The sequence below is a fragment of the Myotis nattereri genome (genome assembly GCF_964212035.1).
Source record: "Myotis nattereri genome assembly, chromosome: 18".
NCBI classification, from domain to species: domain Eukaryota; kingdom Metazoa; phylum Chordata; class Mammalia; order Chiroptera; family Vespertilionidae; genus Myotis; species Myotis nattereri.
In genome coordinates, this window is record NC_138093.1 from 11,691,167 (window position 1) to 11,712,557 (window position 21,391).

The 21,391-nt window shown below is 40.9% G+C and overlaps 1 protein-coding gene across 1 annotated transcript in view; it reads left to right on the top strand.

The window, feature by feature from the left end:
- Positions 1 to 21,391, top strand: part of SPAG17 (sperm associated antigen 17) — a gene marked incomplete at its 5' end in the record, with an annotated part of 132,618 nt that overhangs the window by 92,085 nt on the left and 19,142 nt on the right. Inside the window, 12 exons of the mRNA XM_081113258.1 lie at positions 3,320 to 3,498; positions 5,131 to 5,290; positions 7,864 to 8,081; positions 9,818 to 9,962; positions 11,588 to 11,745; positions 12,237 to 12,425; positions 14,670 to 14,815; positions 14,920 to 15,050; positions 15,385 to 15,512; positions 17,870 to 18,052; positions 18,983 to 19,096; positions 19,603 to 19,648. Of these exons, the coding sequence (XP_080969384.1) occupies positions 3,320 to 3,498; positions 5,131 to 5,290; positions 7,864 to 8,081; positions 9,818 to 9,962; positions 11,588 to 11,745; positions 12,237 to 12,425; positions 14,670 to 14,815; positions 14,920 to 15,050; positions 15,385 to 15,512; positions 17,870 to 18,052; positions 18,983 to 19,096; positions 19,603 to 19,648 (1,797 nt within the window). The remainder of the gene's footprint in view (positions 1 to 3,319; positions 3,499 to 5,130; positions 5,291 to 7,863; positions 8,082 to 9,817; positions 9,963 to 11,587; positions 11,746 to 12,236; positions 12,426 to 14,669; positions 14,816 to 14,919; positions 15,051 to 15,384; positions 15,513 to 17,869; positions 18,053 to 18,982; positions 19,097 to 19,602; positions 19,649 to 21,391) is intronic.

Sequence of the window (21,391 nt, forward strand, 5' to 3'; positions counted from 1 at the left end):
CCAGGCATGTGCCCTTGACTGGAATTGAACCCAGGATCCTTCAGTCCGCAGGCCGATGCTCTTATCCACTGAGCCAAACCAGCTAGGGCTATACTATGGACCAGGAACTATCTAAGTACTTACCATATATGACAAAATACAACTATAAGCTAAGTCCTAATAATTCCATTTTACAAAATAAAGTGAGGCTTCAAGAGGTCATTGCCCAAGTCATTCAAGTCCTATGTGAAAGAAATAAAATGCCATTTTGGTTTAGTCATGGCAAAGCAAGTGCTCTTAACAACTACTGTGTGGCTCTATCTTCCTGCTTCTACAATGGGCCACAGATATAGTATTTTGCTGGTCTGGTCAAAAGAAAGTACAGTGAGATAAGTGCAGGTTAAATGATGAAGAAAACCTGTCTTATTCCCAGGTCAGTATATAATTTTATAGTCTACTAGAGGCCCGGTGCACAAAAATTTGTGCCCTCAGGGGGAAGGGGGGGTCCCTCAGCCTGGCCTGTGCCCTCTCGCAGTATGGGACCCCTCAGGAGATAACGCCCTGCTGGCTTAGGCCTGCTCCCAGGTGGCAGAGGGCAGGCCCAATCCCTAGGTGCAGCCCCTGGTCGGGCTCAGAGCAGGGCCGATTGGGGTGTTGGGGCACCGCCCCCTGTCATGCACAGAGCAGGGCGGATCGGGAGGTTGTGATGCCACCCCCAGTCACGCTCAGGGTAGGGCCGATTGGGGGGTTAGGGCACTGCCCCGTCACACTCAAGGCAGGGTCGATGGGGAGGTTGCGGCACCACCCCCTATCATGCACAGAGCAGGGCCAATCAGGGGGTTGGGGCGCTGCCCCCTGTCACACACAGAGCAGGGCCCACCAGGGGTGTTGGGGCTCCTTACCCTGTCAGGCACAGAGCAGGGTCGATCAGGGGGTTGGGGAGCTCCCCCCTGTCACTCAGAGAGTAGGGCCGATACGGGAGTTGGGGCACCGCCCCCTGTCACACACAGAACAGGGCGGATCAGGGGGTTGGGACGTCGCCACTGTCACACTCAGGGCAGGGCCGATGGGGAGGTTATGGCTCTACCCCATCACACACAGAGCAGGGCCTGTGAGGGCGGGGGGGGGGGGGGCGGGTTGGGGCGCCGCACCCTGTCACACACAGAGCAGGGCTGATCAGGGGGTTGGGGCGCCACACCCTGTCACACACAGAGCCGCATGGCGATCAGAGGTTGGGGAGCTCCCCCGTATCAGGCACAGAGCAGGGCTGATCAGGAGGTTGGGGCGCCTTCCCCTGTCACAAACAGAGCAGGGCGGATAGGGAGGTTGTGGCCCCACCCCCTGTCACACACAGAGCCACAGGGCAATCAGGGGGTTTGGGCGCTGCCCCCTGTCACGCTGATCCCGGTGCTGGGAGGCATATTACCCTTTTACTATATAGAATAGAGGCCTGGTACATGGGTGGGGCTGGCTGGTTTGCCCTGAAGGGTGTCCTGGATCAGGGTGGGGGTCCCCACTGGGGTGCCTGGCCAGCCTGGATGAGGGGCTGAGGGCTGTTTGCAGCTGGTCACACACCCTTCAGGGTGGGGGTCCCCACTGGGGTGCCTGGCCAGTCTGGGTGAAGGGCTGAAGGCTGTTTTCAGGCTGGCAGGTGACGGAAGCTCCCAACCGCTCCTTTTTTTCTTTTTCTTTTTTTTAATTCTGGGCCAGCTTTAGCTCTGAGGCTCCAGCTCTTAGGCCTCCGCTGCTGAAAGTAGGTATCTGGTTTGTTTCGGTTCAAAACAATGTATAACTCCAGCTCTGACTCCAGCTCTGAGATATATTTGTTAAAATGTTTCAAACTGCAGGCTCAGAGGCCTGCAAGGCAGGCGGGGAACGTTGGTTTCCTCAGTCACTGAAGCAAGCAATCCTCATGTCAGTTTCAAGCTGCCTGGCTGCCGGCCGCCATCTTGGCTGACAGTTAATTTGCATATCGCCCTGATTAGCCAATGGGAAGGGTAGCGGTCATACGCCAATTACCATGTTTCTCTTTTATTAGATAGGATTATTTCTATTGACTTTGCATATGGCTCCTAATCTAATAAGATGATTAAGTACAAGTGGGGCTTTTTTAATTAACCTGATGGGCCATTGAATTTGAATATTATTTACATAGAGACCCACTATTTCTGTAGAAGTAGGGAAGTACAGCAAAGCAAGCGCTGAACTAGGACTTGAGTTCTAACCAACTCCATGGCCCTTTCAATTATTGCCTTTGAACCATGTTTTTTCATCTGGTAACTATTATATCAGTGGATCCTGATTTTTTTCACAACCAAATATCATCTTTATTATAATTCCCTAATGTATGCCATATTTGAAAAGTGTAGCTATCAAAGGATAAGAGTATCCTATTAAAAACAATTTAATGTCATATTTACTTGCCAGACAAATGAAAAGAAACTAGATGTAGTTGATCTCTTTTGTCTCAATATCACTTTTCATTAGGCTTTATATATTATTAGAAATAGACTATGGACTCTTGTTTCTATTTCCAAGGATTCTTAGTGGTCTGGGTTCTCCGTGAGGGGACCCACAGTGTGTGCTACCAAGACTAATAGCCACTAAGGTCTTTCGAAGTTAAAGATGCTATGAGTGTACTAAGAGAGATGTTTTCAAGTTCAAGGACATTTTGCTTATTTGCTTATTTACTTGTTCCTGTTATCAAACCCCAACTTAATACCTGTTTCACCTGTCTTTTCTATTAGTTTTATTATATAGTCTAACATTTTCATCCTTATGTCTAGGCAGACAATGGGGTTAATAATGACTCTGCCTGGAACACATAATCTTTTAAAAGTCTTTCATATATTGTAAATATCCTAATTTAAGCTTGAACATAACTACAACATAAACCAAGTAGCAATACCTTCGTCAGGGTCAGCCTTGGACATAGGCAGAGAAGGTCACACGAGTGACTTCCCCTGGGGCTCCAGGCAACCAGGGCACTCGAGAGGAGCATTTGGGCATCCAGAGTTTACACTCAGGTGACAGAAAAGGAGACATCTAAGGCAGCATTATTTTGCTGCTTTCCTAATTTTGCCCTGAGATGTCCTGGACTTCATTAGAGAGAATGGCTTACACATGGGGAAGGTACCTATTAAGTGCGTGTAGATGACCTTACTACATTTGACAAAGGCAGCAAAGAACCAGTACTCTGGGCCTCTGGCATATGTGGAAACTGCCTTATTACTTATATATCGACAAAAGAACAATAATTTTTAAAAAAAACTAAGCAAGAAGATAAAATCCCAGCCACACAGCATTGCCCAGTTCACAGTAGGCTTCTTTTTTCTTTAAGATAAATATGTTAAGGATGAGGAACCCACTTGGGACATCATGGTCCGACAGAGCTACCCCCAGAGGATAAAGCACTATGACTTCTATAAAACGGTGCTGCCCCCAGTGGAGCAGGAGGCATCCAGGGTTATCACCAGGCAAGGCACCGTGGTCAAGTATATGCTGGATGGATCCACACAGGTAAGAGGATGTGAGATAAAGTACTCTTTCCTGCTGCAAAGTGAAATACAAACAAGCTATGGGCAAGGAACAGTACTGTGACATAGAAGAGGAACAACTCATTTGAAAATAGAATGACACTTGAAAATGACAAATAAAAAGTAGTATAGTGAGAAGAAAACACACTATCTGTGCCATACAGGATACAAATAAACATATCATTCTACATATGATCCAAGATTATAGACTGAACACAGAGTTTACCTTCTCTCCCTCTCAAAGCACCTTAAAATACTAGAAAAATACTTTTAAATAGCAAATTCATAACTGTACTAGAGAACAACACAATGTGTCATCAATGGATCGGAAGGCTTAGAGAATTGCTAAAAAATTCAAGTCAGATGGAATTCAAATGATGGAGAAACAAATGCAAAGTTTAAAACATATTAAAAACAAAACCACCAAAATTTTTTAAATGGGAGTTTTAACACAGATGTTTCACAAATGGAGCTCTGGGCTCAGAAATCAGGGCAGTGCCCCAGGTAACTCACTGCTACCTGGAGGGTGAAACCAGAAACCAGAATACCCGGAAGCCATGTGCCCTGCTCCATCCCTCCCCAAGGAAGAGCATCCTCTGACCACATATGGCCCCAAGAAGGGAGAGGGGTTCTCGGTGAAAAATATGGCCGTGTACCCCAATCACCACCTTTGGGACAGAAGATTGATGTTTCTCTCTCTCTCTCTCTCTCTCTCTCTCTCTCTCTCTCTCTCTCTCTCCAATAAATTAAAAGTTGCTATGGAAAAAATAGAGTTCTTAGATATTAAAAATAACAATTGTGAAAGATGGGGGGGGGGCTGGATTATGAAGAACAGATAAATTAAAAAACATTGAAAAGGAATCTATATGATTAAATTTCCAGAAGAAGAAAATGAAGGGTCGGGGGGGCCGGGAGGGGGGGAGGGGAGAAATAATGAAAAACAATATAGTAAATTTTCCAGGAGCTTAAAAAATACTTTAGATTAAACAGGACTACCAAGTACCAATCAGGATTGATACTAATTGTTTAAAGATTACTTAGATATATCATAGTACAATTTTAGGACTGCATAGTAGACAATCCCAAAAGCTTCCTGAGAAAACCAGTTACATATAAAAGAATTAAGATGGACTTCTTATTAGCAACACTGACAGTTCTTGTTCTGTTATTTGAGAGGCTATCAATACTGATACTGGATAGAGTATGTATCAATAGTGCCTCTGGATACAATATATACTAGATAGATACTGATAGAAACTAAGCATTTAAATATGTGATAAAGTTTTAAATGTAGTCAGAAAAATTGAAACTGGATAATTTCCCAATTACATAGGGGAAGGGTGAATAAAGAAAAAAACATTTTAAAAAGTCAATCTAATAAAAGACAGGAAATAAAAAAATAAAACAAATAGCATAGAAGGTAAGTGGAAAACAAAGTGATATGTTTGTGCTGGTTATGAACCTGTAGACTCTGAGGTCCAATGTTGAGTCTGGAAGTCTGCAAATAGCATTTCTGTGGATTCATTTTAATCTATTACAGCTTCACCCACACTGTTAATTGTTAACCAGCCTCTTCCTTGCTTCTGAGAATGCTGAATTTATTCTTTTCCTTCAGATTCTCTTTGCAGATGGCTCTGTGAGCAGCAGTCCCGATTCAGGGCCTGTTTGTCCTCCCGTTGAAATGTCAGTAACTCCTCACAGTGGAGACTTGATGGACTCGGTTTCTCAGCAGAAGTCAGAAACAATACCATCCGATATTGTCATCCCAAAGAAAGGTACTAACCAAAGCCTCCAGTGCATTGAATAGATCTTTTAAATACAGGCTGGAGCAAAAGTAGGTTACAGTTGTTTGTATGGAAATAATACAATCATTAATAAATAAGAACATAAAAATAAACTTTGTTTTGCATACTCACAACTGTAAACCTCTCTATGCCCCACTCTGTATTAAATCAGCTAATTCTCATATCAACCCTATGAAGTACATATTTTAATGATACCAATTTACAGATGAGGAAATTGAGACATGAGACACAGAGAAGTAACTTCCTTGAGGTCTCTTAGCTAATAAGTGGTAGAGCTGGGATTTGCATCTGAGCAGCTAACCTCTGACTCACACTGTCTTTCATGTGTTACAATTTTTTCTCAATTTCTCATAGGCCTTTAATTATCTGAGACCAAGATTTAGTCTTTTTGTCAATTTCACACATCGCATCACAGTGCCCTGTAATCTTGTATGGAAGCAAAGTGAATTCCTTTTTCGTTAACTCAGAATTTAGTGAAGCAGAGTTTCCTTTGGCAGTGGCAGAAGGCCCCTGCAGCTTTCTAAACTTCCCGGCTCAAGGGCTCCCTCTCTTGTTGATTCCAGGACTTGATGTGCAGGTGGTCTGTGTAGCCTCTTCTCTAACGGCCCATCCTGGTTCCAAAGGGCTTCTGCCTCCAGCAGGTGTACTCCAGGTTTCTTCACAGCCCTTCCATCTAGGGCAATGCATTCGCTTTTGTTTTTTCTTAACTCATGTGTTTTTAGGGAAATTTTAGTTGTACAGAGAAAAATGAGCAGAAAGCACAGTACAGGGAGTTCCATATACTTCCTCTCTTCCTGCCTCACAATTTTCCCTATTTTTAAGATCTTGAAAGTACAGTACATTTGTTACAATTGATGAACCAGATACATTACTATGAACTCGGGTCCGTAGTTTACAGTAAAGTTCGTTTTTTGTGTTGTACAGTTCTATGAGGTTTCACAAAGAATAAGGCCATGAATCCACCATTAGAGGGCACACAGCAAGTTTCATCACCCTGAAAATCCCCTCTCCCGTGCTTACTCATCCTTCTCTTCTCCTCCAGCCTGAACCATTCCTCACAGCCACTCTCTGTAGTTTCACATTTCCTACACGGCCATGTGGTGGGAATCCTCTAGTATGTAACCTTTTCAGATTGGCTTGTTTCAGTTAGTAACATACATTTAAGATTCCTTCTGGACTTTTCATGGCGTGAAAGTTCATTTGTTTTAATTAACAGAATAACAGTCTGTTATATAGATGTGCAAAAATTTGTTTATCCATTCACGTTTTGATGGATATCCAGGGTGACACAAAAGTAAGTTCACAGTTGTTCGTATGGAAAATAATTCAGTAACTAATAAGTAATGACACAAGAATAAACTCTGTGTTTCATGTACTCACAGCTGTATGCCTCCTTTTGCCCTACTCTGGATTGGTGGTGTCCAGTGTTTTGGCAATTGGGATGAAGCTGCTTTTACACATTTGCATGCAGGGTTTTATATGAACAATAGAGGCCCAGTGCATGAATTCATGCATGGGTGGAGTCCGGCCAGCCGGCCCTGATCGGTGTGGGGGATTTAGATTGGGGGTGGGACCTTCCAGGGGGAAGGGCCACAGTCATTTGGCTGGCCAGCCCTGCCCCCGATTGTGGGGGGGGGGGGCCTGGAGATAGGGCCAGCCAGCCCCTCCCCCTGGTCAAACTCCCTGTCAAGAGGGACAATTTGCATAGTAGCCTTTTATTATACAGGATATTTTCAGTCATTTATATAAATACCTAGGAGCATATTCCATATATGTTTAGCTTTGTAAGAAACTGCCAGACTGTCTTCCAAAGTGGCTATATCATTTTTGCATCCCCACCAGCAATGTTTGAGAGTTCCAGTTGCCCCACTTTCTTATCAGCATTTGGTGGTGTCAGTTTTTTGGATTTTACCCATTCTAATTGGTCTGTAGTGATATTTCATTGTTGTTTTAATTTTAATCCCTAATGATATGCTTATTTACTAACCATATATTGTCTTCAGTGAGGTGTCTATTGATATATCTTGCCCATTTTTAAATTGGGTTGCTTTCTTAGATGCATCCATGATTAGAGGTTGTATTTTACCAGCGCTTCCTAAACACCTGTCATGAAAGGACCACCCCTATCCTGACCCCTGGCACATTCAAAGCCTTTCCTCTGCATTTTGTTCAGGATCCTGTTCCATTCATCTTAGATACTGCCCACACGAGTTTGAAATTGGAAAGTGTGATCCAGAAGATATAAGCAAAACTCAAAAGTGTGCAGAAATGGGCTAGAATACGTATGATGTCATAGAGAGTGAATTGTATATATGCACGTGTATATTTGGAGGAAGGTGACAAGAATCCAGCCAAAGTTCAAGTACCAAGATTAAGATATTCATGACCTGATATTTTCATCATTTGAGAAATAATATAATTGAGAAATACTACTTAGAATTTCTGTGTCACAATGTCTTTTATACTGAACTAAACAATGAATGATTCATATAATCGACATTATAGTTATATTGTTGTGTTTGATTTTACTTAAACTTCTGCAGGAAAAAGTCACAAAAATCAGTCTGCAGTGTTACACAAGAGTGAAATCCATGAACCTCCCATTGAAACGGTTCACATAGTGACTCCAATGGAGACTCACGTGGGCACCTGGTTTACAACTACACCTGAAGGGAATCGGATTGGCACCAAAGGATCAGAAAAAATAGCAGGCTTAGCACCATTTTTATCTTTTCAGGCCACAGATCCTGTCACTGGAACGGTATGGCAAACTGTTTATATTGCAAAATTACCTAAATCATGAGAATTTTGAAACAACGCATAGAACAGTGCCTGAAAAGAGTAAATTTTCAATAACAATTTTTTAAATAGTTAATAGTGGGTAGGTTGGTGAGTGGGTGGGTGGGTGAGTATGTGGATGGATGGGTGGATGGATGGAAGGAAGAATGAATGGATGAATAGATGTATCTTTCTCCCCAAATCTAAAACATTTTGCCATTTATTTAACCAGCATAGAACATCATCATAAAATACTAATTTTTGAAATGGAGACAGGTAATGAATTTTCTATACCACTCTTAAGACATATGATTAATAATGTCATTATTTCCTTATGTTGAATGCATTTGTGTATATGTCTTACCTCATAGAAATAAGGGCCTATGCCTTATTATTAATTCTTTGTGTGCACCTGATGTGAGTGGTAGGAATTTGTTCATGAACGTTGATTTCAAAGAACTTAATATATTTAAGAAAATTCTCACATTAAAAAATTCAAGACACCACAGAATAACTGTACAAAACATTTCATTTGTAGCATAAAAATAGGTACCTTATGAGTGATATAGAAAATAATGGTTTTGTTTAGGATGTGAAATTGAAATTCCTCACATGAATAATAAATAGCACCTTCTATATGCAGGACTTTTTGTTAGGGATTTTGCAAACATTATCTCAGTAGTCCTTACACCAATGAATATTGTTACACTGATGAGGAAATTGAGTCTCAGCAAGTTACATAATATGGTGAAGAGTATGCATCCCAGAAGTGAGAGAGCCAGGATTAGAACAATCATTGGTGACTGAACACTGGGCTCTTTCTGTCCCTCAGATAGTCCTCTGACACCTTATGTGGAGCTTTGCAACACCCTCTGAGTCTAAACAAGACCAAGAATTTCCTAGGTGTCTTATCTCTGGTTTGTGGACTTCCTACCCGTTTACAACCATGTGCTGCTGGTCAAAGCAAAATGTCTGCTTGCTGTTGAGATGACTTACATTATCTACTAGAACAGAAGAGATTATGGTTTAAAACTGACAGTCAAACTACCAGAACACAATTGGCATTCATTTCAACTGCATCTCCTCAGCTTTAGGGAAGGATATCAGTGTGGTCAATGCAGCAGCCTCATCCAGCTGGGAGGCCCAGCAACCAGCTACAGACACTCCTTCTGCTACCCTCATGCCCACACATCACTGCGCAGCCACCCACAGGAGTATGTGAGGGTACGGACCAACCTGGCTCAGAGAAGCCTCAGCCCCTGCCCCCACCAATCCTCATGTTCTGTTCTGATGAAACGAGACAACCCACATAACATGCATGACAGGCTCAGCAAGCCACACTCACCTTCAATCTTTAATTTCCAAGGAAGCATGACCTGGGGACATTTCCCCAGCCAGACCAGGGTCAGGCCAGTCCTGATGTTAAATTTTCACTCACAACTATGTGACTGTGAAAGGAGCATCAGTTTTGAAGTCAGAAGGCCTTAATCCAGCAGCAGCCCTGGCACTTGCCGGGTGACCTTGAGCAAGTATCTTAACCTCTTCTCAACCTAAATATTCAGCCTTCCAGGTTTGTTGTAAAGGTCAGGCCAAATAGATAAGATAAAGCTTCCACTTATAAATACATAACCAGGCATTGATGATATTCCCCAGGGTGTGAAAATGAGCGCACTTGGGATTGGCCACTGACCAAACAAAATGCCCTGCCTTTGTGTCCAGGTTATGACCACTCGGGAGGACAAAGCAATCATCGTGGAGAAGCAGGATGGCACGCGGATAGTGGACCATGCTGATGGGACCAGAATCACAACCTTTTACCAAGTTTATGAAGATAATTTTATTCGTTTGAGTGATCAAGAAATAAGTATGCTTTTTTTTTTCAAGTATGTGACATTATTTTATAAGTCTCTAGAATTTGATAGGCAGAGAGATAGCAGCTCTAGTTGGCTCATGGGTAGTAATAGTGGCTTTTCCATTTTCATTCCCAAAAACCTATAGTCTGCTATGGTGGCAACTAAAAGTTAAAAATCATGACTCAACTGTCCTGGACATTAGCTCTCAGACTTAATTTCTTAGATCTTTAAGGAATCAAACTTGAATAAACAGGTGAACTCAGCTAGGCCCCCCTTCATTTCCAAGCATGCCTCAGGTCAGCTGCAGCTGCTAAGCAACTGGCACCTGTTCAAAGATTCTAAACGCCTACCAGCCTTCCTAACCTAAATCTGAACAAGATTTTTAGAGAAAAATTATTACCTGACTTCCTTTTCTTTAATTCCAGAGTTTATTTCATGCATTAATGCTTCATTGCCAAATTAAGTGCAATGAAATTGGCAAATGAGTGGGAAAAGCGGGTGTCTTTATGCCCCACTAGACAGAGTGATAATTAAGAGTCAATTGGGAGGGCAATTTAAAAATATCTAGGAAATTGTAAAGGTACCTATCATAGGATTCACTAACTCCACACCTGGGTAGATATAGAAAAACACTCTTATGCATTTATACAAGGAAATAGGTGCAGGGGTGCTATTTACAACACTGAGTATAATATTAAAATATTGGAAAGCATGAATGCCCATCAACAGCAGAACAGAAAAATAACATGTGGTATATACTTACAAAGGAATACTATATAGCAGTTGAAAGGAAAGCAGTGCACACACAATATACATGTACACACAAATAAGTATATCAAAATGGCTAAAGGTCTCAAAACAAGGCTGAGAAAAGCAGTTGCAGAATGATACAGAGTAACATATAACATGCAAATTTAAAGCATGCAAAATATTATACATTGTTTTGGTACGCATCTACACTAATAAAAGGGAAATATGCAAATTGACTGTACCTTGCCCAACAGCCAATCAGGAGTGAGTATGCAAATTAACCCAACGAAGATGGTGGGTTAATTTGCATACACAGGCGCCAAGTGGCCAGGGGCAGGGTGGGATGCAGGCATTCCGCACCACCTCAGCTGCTGTGGGCCTCTGGGCAGCGTGGGAAGGCAGAAAGGCGGCTCCAGCTGGAGCGAAGGCAGTGCCGGCAGCCAGGGGAAGGAAGGCCCATTCTTGCACGAATCTTCGTGCATCGGGTCTTCATATAAAAGTATACAAACGGATTGCAAGAGAAGGGAATAAACTGAGAATAAATTCTTATGTACATATTAAAAATGTTGAAGCAAATATAGCAGAATATTAACAAGTGCAAATGTTGATTGAGTAGTTATGCTTTTCTGGATGTTTTCAATTTTTTCAAAGTAAAAATAGTAGTGAGAATTAAACAGCACACTACACTAAGTCTGAAAAGATCCTCTGGGATTATTGCTCTATGTTGCCAGGGAGAACCTGGGCACTCCTGCCTTGTGGAGTGAGCTCTCAGCACTCAGTCTCAACTTCCAGTCCAGGCAGCCAGGAGACAGGAGCAAAATTAGCAAGCAGCATGTTTCCGATGTGTGCATGCTCTCAGATCTGCTTGCCATGCATTTGCCCGCAGATGAAGGTCCTCAGGTGACTGCCACTAGGCAGGTGAAGTGCATGCGGATAGAAAGTTCACACTATGCCACTGTCATCACCAACTGCGAGGACAGTAGATGCTGTGCCACCTTTGGGGATGGGACATCTGTTATTGCAAAGCCACAGGGAACATACCAGGTAGGTCTTGGGGGAGAAGTGGCATTGGGAGGAGGAAAAGGAGTGCCAAAGGTAAATGTCCATTCAACTAAGAAAACCCACTGAACCAGGGCAGTGAGCATGCCTGCCATGTGGACCCTCTTGGAGATGACTCCTGCCCAAGATCATGAAGGGTTCAATAGTTTAAATAGGGCCACGTGTTTTTGCTTCAGTTAAAATGTTTTTATTATTTTATATTAAACATCTCAAATAAGAAAGTACAGCAATTACTCGAAAGAAATAGTGAAGTAAGTAGATGAAATATGAGGACTTGGGACAAATTAGATGCTAATTATTCAGTGCACCTCATTATCAGGTAGTCCTTCCCAAATCTTAAATTCTCAAATTTTCTTCCTGGAAATACAGTTTGCGGCAGAGATCTGTGAATAATTTTTGTCCTAAAATGATTCTCCAAATTCCTTAATTTGATTAAGAAATTTAAAATAATTTCTCTCTTTCTGATACCCTTCCAGGTGTTACCTCCAAACACAGGCTGTCTCTATATCGATAGGGATTGTTCAGCTATATATTGCCATGAATCAAGCAGTGATATATACCATCCTTTCCAAAACCGTGAGCAGCTGAGAGCTAGCATGTACATCATGAAGCACACCTCAGAGGTTATCTGTCAGGTCCTGGACCCACAGGGAAACACCTTTGAGGTAAATTTATCATTAGTTTGGAAAGAGAGGCTATGGCTTTGCTTTTCAGATATTTCACATGAGAGAGTCTCCAGGTAGCTTTTTACCTTAGCAGCTTTGGAGTAAGTTATCTACTAACTGCCAATACTTTGGGCAAGTGGTAGCCAATGTCAGTATCAAGTGTACTTGCATAGGGAATAGAAAGCCCAGCTATTGGAATGGTAGAAATGCTAAAGCTAAGTAATTAATTAAAACATAGTGGATGAAACAGTGGAAAAAACTAAACATCTATAAATAATGCCAACACAAAGGAATGGTGGAAGAGTGGTTTGTGTCCAGGGTAAAGTAAGAGCAAATGCATGGACAGCAGGCAGAGAATCCACGGTGAGAATTTCAGTTAATGAGGGTTCTGTGGGGATGAAGATAGGGAGCGGGGGGAAGCCTGAAGTGGAGTTTAGCTACTCGGACAGAACTCTACCTTCTGTTTCTCTGTCCCTCAAAAGCACAACTACCCTCTTACCTCTAGGCCAGGCATTGGCAAACCCTGGCCATTTGTTTGTATGAGCTAAAAATTGTTTTTATATTTTTTAGTGGTTAGGAAAACATCAAAAGGAGAATAATGTTTCTTGACACATAAAAATGACAGGAAAGCCCTAGCCGGCTTGGCTCAGTGGATAGAGCATCGGCCTGCGGACTGAAGGGTCCCAGGTTCGATTCCGGCCAAGGGCACATGCCTGGGTTGCAGGCTTGTTCCCCAGTAGGGGGTGTGCAGGAGGCAGCCAATCAATGATTCTCTCTCATCATTGATGTTTCTATCTTTCTCTCCTTCTCCTTCTCTCTGAAATCAATAAAGAAATATATTTTAAAAAATGACAGGAAATACAAATTTCAGTATCTATCTATATCTATATCTATCTATCTATCTATCTATCTATCTATCTATCTATCTATCTATCTATATATAAAAGCCTAAGTGACTGTTAAGACTGGTTGACCGGTCACATGACACACACTGACCACCAGGGGCAGATACTCAATGCAGGAGCTGTCCCCTGGTGGTCAGTGCGCTCCCACAGCCAACTTCCCATGGTCCTTCCCCCCAGCAGGCTAGCCCCGATCAGCCCCAAGTGGGACTAGGTGAAAGGGCCCTGATCAGCCCCAATCCCCAGCCAGGCCGAGGGACCCCACCCATGCACAAATTTCTGCACCAGGCCTCTAGTCGTTATATAAAGTTTTACTAGAACACAGCGATGCTTACTGGTTCATGGCTGCTGGTCATGGAAGGGTAGAGTTGAGTAGTTACAACATAGGCTCTATGGCCCACCAACTTTAAACTATTTACTATCTGGCCTTTGGGGGCAGGGGCGGTGGAAGAAGGTTTGTCAACCCCTCCTTTAGGCATTTATATTTTTTTTTCCCACTCCTCACCCAAGAATGGAATTTTGTGTGTTGGTGGTGCAGTTATTTTAGATTGGAACCATACCACAGAGTCCCCAACTTTGTTTTGTTATTCAGACAAGCCGTGATCCAGCTTGTTTTTTTTGTTTGTTTTGTTTTTGTTTGTACTAAGCAAATAAAGCTCTTCACAGCATGAATTTAGGTTCCTAACAAATTTAAATTTACAATGAATTTAAATTGAAAGCCCAGCCCTTCTAGGTTGAACACATGGGTTATCCAGGCCAAGCATTCTTCTAGGCGTTGATGCTCTTCTTGGCCATCCTCTATGGTGGTCTTTCAGCCTGGACTGCACTGCTTCCTGGAAAAACCCAAGCCATATCTAGACAGTAGTGAGGGCTAGCATGTTTCCTCTCATATTGACACTCAATCTGTTTCCCTATGTACTCTCTCCATGCATCCTAATTCTGTGCTTGGAGTCGCAGAATATAAACCTCTTCCATGCTGTCACTCAATCTTTCAAGACAACTAGCACATGACCAGCCTTTCCTCCATGTTTAAATCCCAGTTCCTTGAACTGATCCTCAGAAGATAAGGTTTGGAGACCTCTGCCTTCCTAGTCACCTTCTTCAGGGGATTTCTAGTTTTTCTAATTTGTTTTCACAGTCTAGGTGTGGTTTGTGAGTGAACATGTGCCATTAGGTTTTCAATTTTATGCAATCTGTACTTAGTGAGCAATACCTTATAAATAAATAAAAATACCTGATTTTCTGAGAATACAAAAAATCATCTACTTCTCAAGTGTGATCAGCAGAAATGTAAGTTTTATGGTGTTTTTTCTTTCAGTTGCTAATATACTTTGTCCCTTAGGTCATGGCTGATGGTAGCGTATCAACTAGGCTACCTGAAATCAATTTGGAAGATCATTTAGATGCAAGTCCAGAAGGCTATGATAATTTATCATCTGCTCACCTTCATAAGAATCATCTGCAAATCTTTGGTGAACATGTCCCCAGGTAATACGATAAAAATAATACCAGGACTTTTATTTTTAATTCGGAGTTCAAGGGGCATTTTAACTGAATATGTCAAGTGATTCAATTTTTATTTCTTCAAATAGGTTTTTTGTTGTCTATGCCGATGGATCAGGAGTGGAACTTCTTAGAGACAGTGACATTGAAGAGTACCTGTCCTTGGCATACGGAGAACCAACTACCGTAGTTCTTCAAGAGCCAGTGCAGGAGCAGCCAGGTAGGAAGCCTACCAGGCTGGAGCTCACTGAATGATCTAAGGAGGGACAGTGGAGAGGGAAGAAGTGCTGAACTCCAGAAATGTTTAGTGGTGGGATGGACAGGACGTGGATGTGAGTTTTGAAGGACAATGAGTACTTTCAGGTCATCTAAATCCAGTCTGTAGGTGTTGCAGTGACTAAAAGCCACCTTTCTTTTGAGATCTTAAGGCCCTTAAGCATCATTGCTGTGTCTCACTTATCAAATAGTGGTTGTTTAATTTAGTGAATGCCCATGGAAATTTTCAGAATATTTTTGATAGAAAAGTGACCCTCTGATGACTCTCTTTCAACAAGGTGCCCTCAGCATCACTGTCCTTCGCCCTTTTTGTGAAGCATCGCCATGGCTGATGAAGAAAGAGCTCGATACAATTGTTCCTCCGAATCTCCAGTCGAGGACATGGGAGACATTTCCCCCAGTAGAGGTATAACTTTTCTAGCTGAAAAGTCACTAAATTTGCATATCCATCCATAAATGAACCAGAGTCTCAGGTCTTCTCACATATATTCATTCTTTTTTAAAAATATATTTTATTGATTTTTTACAGAGAGGAAGGGATAGGGATAGAAAGTTAAAAACATCGATGAGAGAGAAACATCAATTCAGCTGCCTCCTGCACACTCCCTACTGGGGATATGCCTGCAACCAAGGTACATGCCCTTGACCGGAATCAAACCTGGGACCCTTCAGTCTGCAGGCCGATGCTCTATCCACTGAGCCAAACTGGTTAGGGCCATATATATATTTTTTATTATGTAAGTTGTGAATGGGCTTATGGAATTTTATTTTTTTTAAATATATTTTATTGATTTTACAGAGAGGAAGGGAGAGGGATAGAGAGTTAGAAACATCAATGAGAGAGAAACATCTATCAGCTGCCTCTTGCACACCCCCAACTGGGGATGTGCCACAACCAAGGTACATGACCTTGACCGGAATCTAACCTGTGACCCTTCAGTCCATGGGACGATGCTCTATCCACTGAGCCAAACCGGTTAGGGCTGGAATTTTATATTTGAAGACTTTGACACTGTAGATTTAGATACACCTGCCCAGCTAATCTGTTTTATTTCTTTTACCCTACATTGCAGGCTTGAACATCTTCTCATGATATAAAAATACTCTGAGTAACCCATGTTACAGTTCTGCTGTCATGGAATTACTGATATGCAATACAAAAATCTTCTCTCCACTGGTTCCTTATTTGTTAGTTTTAACGCATAATTTTTTCTTATCTCATTAATTCATAAATTAAATTCACAAGAAAAATGTAAAGGATTATACACAGGGATTTAAACTATAATGTTAAAAAATAAATATTGTAATTAGGTCACAGTAGAAAAGCCTCCACCTAAAGTTTTTTTAAGAATGAAAGAAAATATCTGGAGTGAGAACCTTGAAGTCCTGAATCTCACAAGACTTTCCATTTCATCTTGCAAGCAGTTTAAGTAATATGTCCAGCTTATTGTCAGGTGTTAAATTATTAAGTCAGTGAAGGCATTGATAAGATGATCAGAGAGAGATACTAGTGTTAAGTGAAGAGGATAATGTTTTGAGTTATGATGATTTTTGCTTTCCTGAATAATTTTATAATAGCAGGGGCATAAAATAATGAACAATTAAGCCGCAGTGGTTCTCAGCCTTCCCAATGCCACGACCCGTTAATACAGTTCCTCATGTTGTGGTGACCCCCAACCATAAAATTATTTTTGTTGCTACCATAACTGTAATTTTGCTACTATTATGAATCGTAATGTAAATATCTGATATGCAGGATGTATTTTCAGGGGTCGCGACCCACAGGTTGAGAACTGCTGACAATGATCTCCTAGCCCTATATTTTAATTTGGTGACTATAATCAACATGGTAAATGAAGATGATCTGAATCCTAGTCCTGACTCTACCAATTATTAATGTGGGATTTGGGACAAGTCACACTGGACCTTTACTTCCTTATCTAAAAAATGGAAGGACACACCAAATGGCTCACTAAGGCTATATATCCAAGTTGGAAGCACTGCATTATGACAAATAATGTGTGACATCTGAAATGAATGAAAGCAGTTCAGTCTCTTCCTCTGCAACTCCTATAGCTATGACCACACACGGTGGGAGTTGCCCAACCCAGGCAAGACACTGAGTGCTCATCACTGACCAGGCAGTGGACACTGAATAGCAATTTAAAAGGGAGCACATCAGACACACTGCGGGGCATGTGGCATCAAACCACGCCACTCCTGAAAACAGAGGAGAGCATAGAGATGAGAGTCCACTCTAAGGCAGACATTTCTGCTCAAGAGATCCTCAAAGATTCATGCTTATTCTAGAGGGAGCTCAGAGACCACTCAGGTCTGCAGGTGGTTTCTCTCATTAAGTCAACATATTCATGGAACCAGAAAGTTAAAGATTGTTTTATTCCAAGTGTCTTTGGCTACCTGTGGGTATCAAAGGATAGTCTCATGCATTTGGCCTCAGCTAGGCTGTAGCCACGTTGCCATAACACAGCCCTGCTTGGCATTCCCCTAAGTGCCATCCACAGGACATCATGCAACAGGATTTTAAAATATGTAGATTCTCAGTAACACACATAAAGAGGAAAACTTGCCCAATTTTTCTTATACTTGTGAAACTTTTTGAGAACAATGATATTTTATTTATTTACCTTTTTTGCCTATGTATTCCCTAACAGTGGTTTCTAGCATAGTATTTAAAAAATAAGAACTCAGTTTTTTTAAAATGTTGATTTCTTGTGTGGTTGTTTTGCTTTGTTTTGTTAATAGAAAAAAACTCCAGGACCTCCGTTTGGCACTCAGATTTGGAAGGGCCTTAACATTGAGACCAAACAGCTAGTGAGCACCCCCGCCCCTGTAGTCAAGAACCCCAATGTGCTACAGATACGCCAGTTCATCCAGCACGAGATCATAAAGAATGAGGTGAAACTGAAGCTACAGATTTCCCTTAAGGTAATGGAATCCAAGTAACCTGCCCCAAAAGAATCAGGAACAGGGCAATCATTTCTCTTGGTTTGCTGAGGAACCTGAATTAATGTAACAGAGGAGTGTCAATCTTCCAGAGGGGAGGACATTGAGAGGTATAAAATGCTAAATGAGTCCCATAAGGTGTAGGAAGTATTGAGATCCCAAAGACACTGAGAAGATAAGTAACTTTTATATATGATGGTTATATAGAGTCCTCACTTCTCATTATGTGGAAAACTAGCCTAGTGACCTCTGGAAAAAGGTAGAACTGCATATTAATCTGAAATTTGTCTCTGAAAGAAAATTATTGTTGGTTTTTGGAAATGGCTTAAGAATTTGGAAATATTTAATTAATTGTATAAGCATATCTGTAACATCTCACTGTCTAGTATGTTAAATCTCAGAACAAGGATCATATGTTCTGAGATTTGGGTCTCCAGTACCTGACATAGAACAGGGGACAATTATTTGTGGAAAAAGATCAAATATTTATGGAGAAAGTCAAGTATGTTCCTCTTGGAAGCAAAGGCATGCCTAAGCAACTTACATTCAAAGATAGAACCATAAAGGTTGTCCCTGGAAAGGACTCTGAAGATCATCTAATTACCTGTGTCCATTTTATTGGTGGGGAAAGTGGAGCATATAGTTAGATGTGGGGCCTTTCTGAAGTCCTCATACAGTTCTAATGTCCTATGGCCCTTAAAGCTTTGCTTTTGTGCTTTTCAGATCTTTGCTTACTAACATATTAAAGAAGGGTCTTTCTAGATTGTTTGACCAGTAACTGTGGTGGCTGGTCATTGTGAATTTATATATTCTTAATCTCTTTGTGATATTCCAAGTTGATGTTGACTAGTTTGGTGTCTCTCTCTACCTTATTTCTGATTTTTATTGATTCATTTTATTCTGCTGATTTAGGATTATATAAACCATATCCTAAAGAAGGAAGATGAGCTACAGGACATGACAGTTAAAGATTCCAGAACTGAGGAGGAGAGAGGCAACGCTGCAGATCTCCTCAAACTAGTTATGGTGAGACAGAATGTTCACATACCACTGTCCTTACTGTTGTCCCACTACTAGGTGCTCCAAGACAAAATCCTATAAGTAAGAGCTTGTTTCTGCCATTTCTGTGAAGCATTTTCTCCCTCCTTATAATTTCTTATTTCTGTGGAAATCTGACTTCTTATATATTGAATTTTTCAAATGTCTTTTTAGGCTCTTTCTTAAATAACTCTGAAGGCTCTTAAAAGAAAAGTTTTTATTCTCTTAAGAGAAATTGATATTCTTTGAAATAGTGAATGAATTAGTGAAGGAAATAGGAAGAAGGAAGAAAAGGAGTTTCTACAACTTAAAATGATTTTTAGAAATTTGTTAAGTGAAAGAATTGACTAAAAAATCAAATAAGATTTGTATAAGCATTAAAAATAATTCATTGTAATTTTCATAAAAGATCAAATTGATCACATAAGAATGCTTGTACACAAAGTGAATTTTGTGTGCAACATAATAATTAAGGAATTTTCTCTTTATTTCAGTCTTTCCCTAAAATGGAAGAAACTATAAAAAGTCATGATACTCAAAGTAAGTACATTTAATTTTTTTTTTGCAAAATATTTACGTATTCCAAAAGAACAACCTTAAATACACTTTTCAGTCATTCTTGCGTCTAATAGCAAAGTTCTGTGTAGGTATTTCTGTTGTTGTATTAGCCATGTTGTATCATTATTATTTATTCATATTTTTTTCTGCCTGAATTATGAGATTCTTGAAAACTGTGATTGCCTCTAATTCATCTTTAACACTCATCTTCTGAATAAAAAAAGTTAACATTTGGCTTCTATGTTAACCTTAACCTGTATCTAGAACATGGCTAAGACACAGGAAGAAAACAATCAACCAATGGGCACTCTCCCCCCTGCCCCTACACCCACACAGAACTTTGGAGCCACTACACAATTGTCACCAAAACCTCACCCTATTTTACTCTATATCTACTCTTGGAAAATAGCCTCATTCAAAGCATTTTTTTTTTGGAATATGTATGGCTCCAAAAAAAGGTTATATGGTTTCATAGTTCATGGCAGACAAGCAACATAGAAACTTGGTAATTTGGGTTTGATTTTTGGCCATCTGCAGCAGCCATGGCTTCATTAAGCCCACAGATGTGTTTTGTGTGTCCCCACCATGTTAGCTTGAACAGTTTGTTTTGTTTATCTGAATTTTTCTTTTCTTGAAATGTCACTTGACCACATTGTAGCATGTGGCTCAAGACTGTAAACAGAAGAATCCATCACAGCCCAGTGTCTCCCTGTCCTCACACAGTGTTATCACTCTTCCCCCTGGACAGCCCCTTATATTAAGGTTGCCAGATTCAGCAAATAAAAATAGAGATGGCCCAGTTATATTTGACTTTCAGATAAAGAAAAAGTAATTTTTTAGTGCAAGTATTGGGACCCATTTATATTTTAAAAATATTACTTGTTTATCTGAAATTCATATTTAATTAGTTGCCTTATACTCTATCTGGTAAACCTACTTTCGGCATTTGAATTCATAACCTCTGGCATGAGGGAACAATCTCCAGAGAGGTAAATGGGTAGGTTGCCCAAAAGTGAAGGACAAATTAAATATATTTTTGAAACACAAAAATTAACAAACAAACAGATGTGGGAGTCAAGCAGGGTCTTGCATACTTACAGCAGCCCCTGACATATTAATAGTAGAGATCCGGGGCCAAGGCTCCCCACAGGATTTCCTAGGACACTAGTCTCTGAGGTGGCTCCACCAAGAATGGCTTGTATGATGTAAGTTTGGATAATGCTGCATGTTGCTTTATGTTCTTGGAGAGCCACAATATACACTAAATAATGGAGGATGCAGAGAAGTCCCGCACAATGAAACATAATTCTAGTTGGTGTGATAGTTACACTAAAATATTATTGGTTGTTTATCTGCAATTCAAATGTAACTGGGTCTTTTCTATTGTTATTTGCTAAATCTGGTAACCTTAATATCAGGGGCTGCCCAGGGGAAGAGAACAGGGAGACACTAGGGTTGTGATGGATTCTGTATGACCTGGTGTTTCCCCAGCTCATATACCCATGAGCCTTGTTTCTTTTTTAAATCTCCTATTAACATCCCACCAAGACCATGATCTGTGGAATGAACTCTGAGAGTCACTTCCCAAATTATCAAAAAAAAACAACCACATTGTATTACATTCATACCCTTAGATTTAGATCGTCATAGTTTTGTGTATTTTTTCTTTTTGGAAAAAAAAGACACAGAACAATTTAAATAAAACGGGTACTTTTTCGGTGCTTC